The 10,299-nt window shown below is 33.1% G+C and overlaps 1 protein-coding gene across 1 annotated transcript in view; it reads left to right on the forward strand.

Moving 5' to 3' along the window:
* LOC111638802 (pre-mRNA 3' end processing protein WDR33-like) overlaps window positions 1–10,027 on the forward strand; it is a 125,570-nt gene extending 115,543 nt beyond the window's left edge. The window contains exons 15-21 of the mRNA XM_023384554.1: window positions 3,131–3,209; window positions 3,297–3,407; window positions 3,481–3,575; window positions 3,663–3,737; window positions 5,517–5,714; window positions 7,242–7,415; window positions 7,515–10,027. Coding sequence (XP_023240322.1) covers window positions 3,131–3,209; window positions 3,297–3,407; window positions 3,481–3,575; window positions 3,663–3,737; window positions 5,517–5,714; window positions 7,242–7,415; window positions 7,515–8,281 — 1,499 coding nt within the window. The 3' untranslated portion in view covers window positions 8,282–10,027. The remainder of the gene's footprint in view (window positions 1–3,130; window positions 3,210–3,296; window positions 3,408–3,480; window positions 3,576–3,662; window positions 3,738–5,516; window positions 5,715–7,241; window positions 7,416–7,514) is intronic.
* Window positions 10,028–10,299: the final 272 nt, after the last annotated feature.

Raw genomic sequence — 10,299 nt, forward strand, 5'->3', positions numbered from 1 at the left:
GCCCTCATGGCAGGGCTTCCGACAGGCATATTCCAGCAGGATAATGCCCGGCCACATACTGCAGCGGTCTCCCAAGCATGCCTACATAACGTTTCCACACTTCCTTGGCCTGCATGATCTCCAGATTTATCGTTAATCGAACATGTGTGGGACCACTTGGGTCGCCAGCTGCGACAGCCACAGGATCTGACTCATCTTGAGTCCCAATTGCATCATGCATGGACAGATATGCCTCAGAACATTATTCGCGACCTTTATGCCTCCATGCCGAGGCGTATCACAGCTTGTATCCGCGCTAGAGGCGGCCCAACAGGATATTAGTTCCTGCACTGTATTGCATATTACTGCACAATAAAGTATGTTTTTGTTTTATGGTTGCAATCATATATCTGTCTAGCAATGACGATGTCATATACCAATTTTTATTCAAATCCAACAAGTCCTTCATGGTGCGTTATTTTTTTTGTCGTCCAGTGTATTTTCAAAACCATTGCAACTTAAATAGCATTATGACTATGACATTATATGTAATGATTTTCTATTTTGATGTTATTCAACATAAAAAAGAGAAATCAATTTCATATACACAAATTCTCAGACCTTAACTTTATTACTAAATGACAATAATATTACTTATAAGAGAAAAGTTCTTAGCAATTTTCGGTACTTAACGGATGCATCTAATGTTCTTAGTTCTTACAGAATATTTCAGTAATACAAGTATTACAAGTATTTCTATGGAAGGTAGTATCATTTCACAACCCATTAAAATTTTAACACGATCCAATATCGGGTCACGACTCATAGTTTGAGAAACGCTGCAATAACGTACATATAACTTCAATGTCATTACAACTTTCTCGCTGCACAGTTACTTTTTAAACAAACTATATTATATTGTGTCCACTGAAAGAAACAAGAAAAATATATTTTGATTAGTAGAATCTAAATTTTTTTAATTGTAATATTACTAATATGTATCTTCTAGGTTTCCTTTTACTAAAGTCATTTTCTAATAAGTCCAGCTGTGGTTTAAATTAAAATTGTAACAACAAATGGAATAATAAATATATGTATTGGTGAAACGGTGCATCGTGGTTCGTAATTGGTCGCCGGAAATATGGACTTATTAGAAAATGGCTTTGGTAAAAGGAACCCTAGTGGATACCAATTGGTAAATGTTACAATTAAAATGTTTATTTAAAATAATTAAAACGTTTGACATATTACCAAAACAACCAGACCGGGAGGCTTACTCGCGAATCACATCTGCAACAGCATAAATGTATTGAAAGTGCCGACAAATAGTTGCACCGAATCGGTTCGTACCACATGATACTCTCAATATTACTATGCAAACAACTCAAGACTAAACCTTCAGTGTAGTCTGTAAACATTCTGTTTCTGATTGTCTCAAGTATGGTCTTTTTGGCATAACATAAAGTTTAAGTTTCAGACAACACTGACTATTTGGTGGAAACAAAACCATTAAATACAGATTTATTTATTTGTTTATGATTTAATTTAATAATGTAATTAACCCACAGTGCATTTGATCCACCTCCGATCCATTCTTCACAGAANTTGAGTTTAAACAAGCAGCAGACCTACTAAAAACCATTTATTATTTAATGTCCATAAAAATTATATATATATTAATGATGTCTCCAAAGTACAGTGAATTTTTTGCAAAACAAATAATTTATCAGGAAGTTTGCGAGCGCCATTCGATGACAAGCTCCATGACAAAAACAAGCTTAGGCAATGGTGTACACTAATTCAAACGGTGTACACTCGGTAAGTAATCCTACAATTTTTTGTTTATAGCATAGTTTATATGGATTATTCCCAAAAAATTATATGTGTTTTGGAAATGTTGAGTCAAATTAATCTAGAATTGATTAATTTTATGGAAGAAAACCTTTCAAACAGCCGTAGTCCATAAACTACATACGTGCCGGGCTGTGATTGGCTCATGTATTTAAGGACTCTTAGAACATCAATTTCATAAAGAATGGAACGTATCTACCGTGTTATAGGGCGGTCGACTGTATAATGAAAAGAAAGTAGTTATTGTATGAGAGAGTGAGGGAAAGTGAAATGTGAGTAAGTTCCCAATATGGCTAATGCTTAACATAATTAATTTTAAACAAGACAATAATGAGAGAAGTTTGCAATTTAATAAATAAATATGTAGAATAGGATTAAGTACTGGAGGAATACTAAACTGTTTATTCATTCGAAGACTACATTAATATCCAATAATTTGTTGTAAATGATAATCAAGTGAAAAACTGTGCTTGGTATCATGTTCAAAATTATTAGAAAAAATGCTAAATTCAAGAATCGTTTTTCTGAATAAAATTTGTTTTTTGTTCCTGAATTTAGTATTTTTTCTAATAATTTTGTAAATGATAATATAAAAGTTTTTTGAAGATCAAGATGAAAAATCCACTGTAGGATTTTTTGGATAAGGTGGGATGGAATAGACGTGATTGTATAATCCGTCTAGCACAGATTGCTAGTGAGCTAGCAAGGGGTTTGGGGTGGTGTTTACAATATGTAATGTTAGAACCTGTGTTTGACCTTATTCAAATGGTTTTGATAACCTGAGGATGGGTTGGACAGCTCAATACAGACTCTCCTCGACTTACAATGTTTTGATTTATGATATTTTGCACATACAATGGCTAATGTAAGTGAAGTGTGGAAGCACAGGAAAATGGTTAGAATTTAAATTCAGGTTGCTTGCTCTACTGATGGGTTAAGTGGGGTCTTACTATATTTACAAAGTTAGGAAAAATCTAATTAATATATTTAATAGCATAAGTAATAATACGTTGAAAACCAAACAATTGTCGTAATGAATCAGACTATATTTCCACTACTATTAATATTTAAATTCTAAGTAATTTGGTACTAGAGGATTAGGCATTAGGGAGCCATCTGTTATTAAATTTAATGAAGGGTTGGATGAAGGTCTGGGTAGCATAACTGGCAATGCATCTGCACAGTAAGCAGGAGTTGTGGGTTTGAATCCCACTCCAGCCTGATTCTTTTCTTTAAGAATATAAGTCATTTAATAAATATTGATTTATTTATAGTTATTAAATTTATATTTTGAATCTAGGCTTAGGTTGGCATCCAGTACACGAAAGTCTATTTGCTAGCGGAGGATCAGACGGTTCAATTATGTTTTGGGTCGTAGGGTAAGTAAATTAATTTTGTTTGAAAGAATTTTGTTTCATGTTTTCAAAAACATTGTTGCATTAATTTATTTAATTCATTTGTGACAGAGCTGATAAAGAAGTCGGAGGAATGGAACAAGCTCACGATTCATGCGTTTGGTCTTTGGCTTGGCATCCCCTGGGTCATATATTATGTTCTGGTTCTAATGATCATACAAGGTAATTATTTTTTTTAAATATAAAATTAAATTTTGTTAAAATTATAAATTATTTTGTTAATTTGTTTTTTTAGTAAATTTTGGACTAGAAATCGTCCTGGCGATAAAATGCGAGATAAGTATAACTTAAACACTCTGCCGAAAGGTCAGGATGAAACAGCAGAATATGGTAAGTGATACATAAAATGCTTGTTACAAACATTTTTCAGTTCATTTAAAACAAATTTTATATATTATTCTATTTTTTTGTGTTTAGATGAACCTGGTGGACTTCCTACAATTCCAGGAATGGGATTAGAACATGGTCTGGTGGATAGTTTAAGCTCATTAGGTAATTTTGGATAATAAATTGCTTTATTTGTAATATTTTGGATGCTTTTAGAACTGTTTGGATTGATTAATTAAAGTATTTCTTTTAATATAGTTTAGTTATGAGAGACAAAACTTCAAGCAGTCTGTAAAAATAATAGTTTTCATTGATTAATATGTATATTAATGATAGTTTTTAAATAATTTCAACAATAATATATAATAACATCTTGATCATCTGGCTTAAATGGAAATGGCAATGGACTAAATAATAATAAAAAACAAAATCCAAATAACGTGAAACCATATTTGGAAATAGACTGTTAGATAGGTTTGTTAATGAAATGAATACCTGTTGCAAACCTTCATTTACAAGCATAACTTAATGCATAGCAGTTAAGCCAAACTTGTGATTTTACAGAAACAAACCTCCATACGAAAGAGCAAACATCACTATATGATGCTTCAACACAGTTCAAAACTAAACAGATTTTTAATCAGATACTTTTCAAAATATCTGGCACATATACCAATGGTCAGATAATTAAACACAGTAATAGTAATACCTTAACTCTATTCTAGCACTGTTTTACTCTCCTGACAAATATTTTTGCCTTACGTCACAAGCCTATTTCAGATCTGTTTTTAGTTTAAAGTTCCAAATTAGAATGTTAACCATTCTATGCTTTTTGTTATAAATTTTTAATTTAAATGTTGGAACGTTTACACTATTACGTAGTTTTGTATTCTTTAACTTGGAGAATTGTGATAGATTGTGTGATAGGTCAAATAATTGAAGATTGGATAATTACGACTTTACTACAGTTCGAATAATGAAGGTTTTTATTACAGTTTACAGTAGAATCTTGTTTTAACAGACTATTTGTAGAAGAATGGATTTGTCAGAATAAGGGTTTTTTCCCAGGTCCCACCAAATCAGTATAATTTTACCTCCTTATAGCTTTTTTTCTAGTCCCATCTATCATAAACTTTGCATTTTTTCAATGTTTAGTTAATATTTGGGTGTTTCTGGGAATTTGTTGAGTTTGATAATGCACTCGTTACATTTAGGATATGTACAATTGAAGAATTATGTGAAGAGAGTCAGCAGGCTGATACAATTGAGGAGGAGCCACCTAATGAACATTCTGATACTGGTCCAAGTGTAATGTCAAAATTTAGTGAGGCCATCAAGTCTTTCCAAGTTATGGAGATCTTCCTTATAATTTTCAGTATAAATGAACAAGCTTACATGACATTGCTAATATCAAGTAGTTGTTGTATTTGATAGGGAGAAAAGTGGCATCTAAACAAACCAAGAGGGACAAGTTATTTTTAACAAATTATGAAGTTAAGTGGAATACTAATGAGCATATGCAATTTGCCTCACTTTTGCTTACAACATATATAGTTTCTGTCAGCTCTGTTGTAAACACGTAGGGCATAATATATCTTATAAGTGTTACTATAGAATAAAGAATAGAGATCTCTAGAGACTGAATAATTTCAAGTACAGGTATTTCTTATACTGTACATAGGAGGTTAAAAACTGGAAATTTTTTGAATAACAAATATTTTCCAGGGTGTATGGGATATCCAGGGTTCGTGATACAATGGATTCTCAGAACAATGGATGATTTTCAGCAGTCCAAGTGATCTGTTAAAATGAGATTCTATTATATATATATATATATAATACTGTATATATAATATAATATAATATATTATATTATATATATTAGAAAAATTACTGTTTAAGAAATTTATTCTTGTGGAATTTTCATTATATTTTTATTTATAGAACCTGAGAAAGATGATGCAGCCATTATCCCTGGTCTAGACTTTGGAAATGATGAAGTTTTATTACCAGATCGTTCTCAAGTTCAAAGGAAAATACCATTTGCAAAGCCCATTCCACGGCAATTTCAACAACAGTGGATGGAAAACAAACAACCCTTATTACTTGCTCCTCCAACTGAAGACAGCTCAAAATCAGAATGTAAATATTGATAAAATACAAAGTTTTGTATTTTTAATATATATATTGTGATGATAATGTGTGAAGTGCCCCCTACTGCTTCCTCACCATTGTGATCGCAGGGTCGGCACCATGTTGATGCCTTTGTCAGGATGACATCAGTGTCTTTTCTGATAGACACAGAAGCCACGATGGCTGTTTATTTAGGTTGGTATTAGGTGGCATGAGCAGTCATTTGCATAGGCAGTCAGATTTCGGATGGAAGAAGTCTACGATAAAGCGTGGTGGAAGTAAAACACTCGGATACAAGTAAACAAAACAAATGCTTGATTATTTGATAAAGGATATACATCCTATCATTAGCAAGACAAAATAGAATTTAGACAGCTACTTTACACGAGAGAGGAGAGAGAGAGAGAGAGAGAGAGCATTTACATTAGATCACAAGCAGATATAAATACCTGAGGTTATAAAGTTGCAGCTTGTTGACTAGGGGATTGTTTGGATTGTTCTGCTGTAAATGTTTGAAACACGAGAGTTCTTGGAACACTTGGAAAAGTTCGGTGATAGGAACAGTTCAGAAATAGGCGTATCCTTGGATGTGGAGTAGGTGATATCCTCACACATGGAATAGATAATATATCCGAATTTGGAGTAGGTGATATGGGAGGTACTGAACTGACTAGCCCGGTTGAGAAACTGTAAATGACTGACCAAATTAGCTGTTAGTTGTTATATTAGAATGGCAGTATATGGACAGGAGGTTAGAAGGTTATGGGAAAGTGTCTCTTTAGATGCTGAGAACATGTAAGAAGAAATGCTTTCAGGTATGAAAGTTGACAGATACAGCTATACACCAACCAATGCCGAATATTATTGGGCTAGAAACGGCTATAATATTAATAATTTATAAGACAATTTGGCACTAGAGTTAGGTGTTAGGCGCCATCTCTTGATAAATTTAATAATTATAATTTTAATTAAATAATTTAAATAATTTAGAACTATATATGTCTTGCCAGGGTTTGTGATGGCCGGTTGAGTGCCTTGGGAGATGTTTACAGGACGTGGGTGCTGAATGCATCCCCAACCAACATTGTAATAACAGTTGATGGTTATAACATAAGATTATATATACTGGAAGAGGAGATTGGACTGGAGGTCCGAGTAGTGTAATTGGCAATGCATCTGCACAATAATCAGGAGTTGCAGGTTTGAGTTCCGCTCTGGGCCAATTCTTTTCTTCCAGTAGTTCTAAATTATTTAATTAAAATTATAATTATGAAATTTATCAAGAGATGGTGCCTAATGCCGAACTCTAGTGCCAAATTGTCTTATAAATTATTAATATTATAGTCATTTCTAGCCCGATAATATTCGGCATTGGTTGGTATATAGCTTTAAAATATATCAGGTTTAGTGATGATGTTTGTGACAGATACCGCTGCTGACAAAATCATCTTGACATGGTTTCTCTTAATATTTTGATTCATTTTCTTTCACCTAGTCCAGGTTCTCACAATATTGTAATTTTTAATTGATTTTTAGCTGAAAATGCAGTTATGAGTCAGCCAACATCCATGGAAATGCCTCCAATAGGACAACCAATTCAACGTGAACAATCTATTCAAGATCCTTATTTACAAATGAATCCCCAGATGAGAAGTCCAAGATTTTCTGGAGAACATATGATGAGACCTTTACAGCCAGGTTATTATGAAGGTAAGACACTACATTTTTATAGGAGAATGTACAGGAATTGAAATTTCATGTTCTTCTCTATGAATTTTATTGATAAAAATTTATATTTATTTTTTTCAGGTCCTCATTTTCCTCCTAAAGAACTTCCTCCTCCACCTGTAGGACAAGGACCCTACTTACCACCACCTGGTAGCATGCATGAACAGGATATTAGAATTAGACCTGTTAATCCAGCACTTCAAAAAAGTGAACTTGGTGATTTGGATGATCGTCAACTTTCCAGATCTCCAATTAAAGCAAAACCGTTTGATCCGAAGATAGGTGAATGGAGATCTTACAGAGAAGACCCTGGTAATCCCGATCTACATCCTAGAAATGACAGTGAGACGAATAATCATCATCCTCAGTTATGGTTAAAAGAGCATGACAACTTGCCAAATGAGAGCGATTATTATAAGGATTATGGTGATCATCAACCCGGATATCCTCCACACTCGAGTCCACGAGGCAGCCTTCGTGGAAGGGTTCGAGGTCGTGGACTTCCTATGCCGAGAGATAGTGATTTGAGATACGGTGGACAATTAGACAGTGATATGCTCATAGATCATGACGACCGTCTTCCATTGCCCAGTGAAAGTGTGGATTTATATGGACAAGCACACAAACGCCAATGGAACGAAGGGCCCGGAAATAGCCCACAATTTCCTCTCGATCCTGATATGCCACCAATGGAACCATTTCCTCCCGTTCACGGAAGAGGAGGACCTGGTTTCCTTCAGGCGTTCCCAAGAATGAGAGGACAGCGAGGGATGATGCGAGTCCGACCGATATTTAGGGGAATAGCTCCAAGAGGTGGAAGAGGAATGAGGGGTGGATACATCGAATGAAATCGAAAAGAAATGAACAATGCATATCTTAAAGTAATGAAGGAATCCACAGTGAAAACGGAGAAGAAGAAATTAAAAAATTTACAAAACAATACAATCAAGCATGAAGCAAGTATTTAAAATACCTTAAATTCCTAAATTCATAAAAACCATTTAAACTTCTCAGGTTCAGAAGTGACTACATTCCTAACATCCCACAAAAGAAACAAAAAACTTTTACGATATACATTTTCTGCAGAAGCATCCGAATAAGTTGGATAGTAAGTTATTTCTTTAATACTGAAAATAATTATTATTGAATTTAAAATATAAGTTTGCTCTTTTGGTAATCAAATATTACGAGAGCATTAAATAGTGTTACCATTAATGACAATTTTTGAGCAGTTTCTAACTGTAAAATGATTAATTAATTATTTTTGAAACTTTCTTTTTGAACACTAAAAATGAAGGTTGTGTTATTCTATAATTGTTTTTTTACTTACACACAAGTCAAGTGGCGATGTCTCTTCGAGCAGAGCTAACTTATTCGCATCAAATATTGATAAATATTATTTTTTAGATGTTTGAAGATTTCGTTTTTTCAGTCGATAATGTACAGTTTCAGTTGTGTGCGTGCTTTATTAACTGTTAAGGACATTCATTTTCTCATGATTTGACCTGCCATTTCGTCATATACATCTTGGATTTTTCTACTTGCGGCATGCTCGTAAGCAAAGCCCACATATAAAGAAAGAAAGAAAAAAAAAAGTCATTGAGTTTAATGTACAGAATGTTGTAATTTTTGAAATGATCAGTATAATAAAATCATTTCATATATTGTACAGTATAGAATTTTATACAGATTTTGTGATATAAAAAATAATAATTTGAAAAGTTGCTAAAATATAGATCTCTATTGAAAATAGGTAAAAGGTAAATAAGTCATTCGAACTAATTTAAGTTTGAGTTCAGTCTAGGTTTTTAATTTAACAAAAAACTGTACTCGTGATTTAATTTCTTTATTCATAGGTTTGTTTAATAAAATGTTTTATCATTACATGCTTTGTAAAATACTGTATGATATAAGCAATTTATACAGCAACATACAGATCACTAAAGTGCTCGAAACTACTTTGAATACTAACAAAAATATTTGTCAATGATAAAAATTTAGTTACAATTCTATACATGACTAGAAGAGAGATGTGCCGGGAGGTTCGTCATCTCGACAGCCCATGACGAGATCCCGTAAAGAACCATCATAGTGATGCATGGAGCCTTCAACACCATTCTTTCATTCACTTCATCCTTTGAAACTCTAAAGATGAAGTTACATCCTTCAAAAGCATTCAAATGCATAAATATTTATTTAGATTCCTGAATTAAGGCTGATTTTGTTGGTATAATCTACAGTATTGTGGAAGACAGAATAAAATGAATTTATTAATAAGATGATTTATATAGTATCCAAGAAACCCTGATCATAGGTGAAATTTATTATACAGCATATATTTCTTCACCCTTCAGAATCTATATTTTGTAAGATGGAACTTTTGGCTTTTTGGAATTCATGAATGGTGCCGATAACAGCAAGTCTTGCATCTATGTATTAAAAAATAAAGGTGTGAAAACAAAAAACAGTAACGGAGCATTACTTATTTCAGTCGAAAATTGTTCCGCATCATAGGTTGAACGTACTATTTTTGTTGCTGCCATCTTGAATTTTGCCTCTCTCTTTCTGTCAATAAATCTGCTATTCTGATTGGTGGGAATATTTGTCAAGCAAATGTCATAAATACTTTTCCAGCAGTTTTATTTAGAAAATGAACGTTTTGGCTTATCTTAATAAAATGTTTGCTGGAAAAGTGTTTATGGGGTTCGCTTGGTGATTCTTCACAGTTCTAATTCTAGTAGTGGGAATACTTTTTGCTAATGAAGTTCAAATGTTGGATTAACAATGTGATTTTCTAAGCACAAATATATTTTGGAAACAATGTTGCTAATGATATGAATATTGCTTTGCTTTTCACATTTTGCTA

This window comes from Centruroides sculpturatus, unplaced genomic scaffold, assembly GCF_000671375.1.
Source record: "Centruroides sculpturatus isolate CEXI.00-Female unplaced genomic scaffold, Cexi_2.0 scaffold1302, whole genome shotgun sequence".
Taxonomy (NCBI): Eukaryota; Metazoa; Arthropoda; class Arachnida; order Scorpiones; family Buthidae; genus Centruroides; species Centruroides sculpturatus.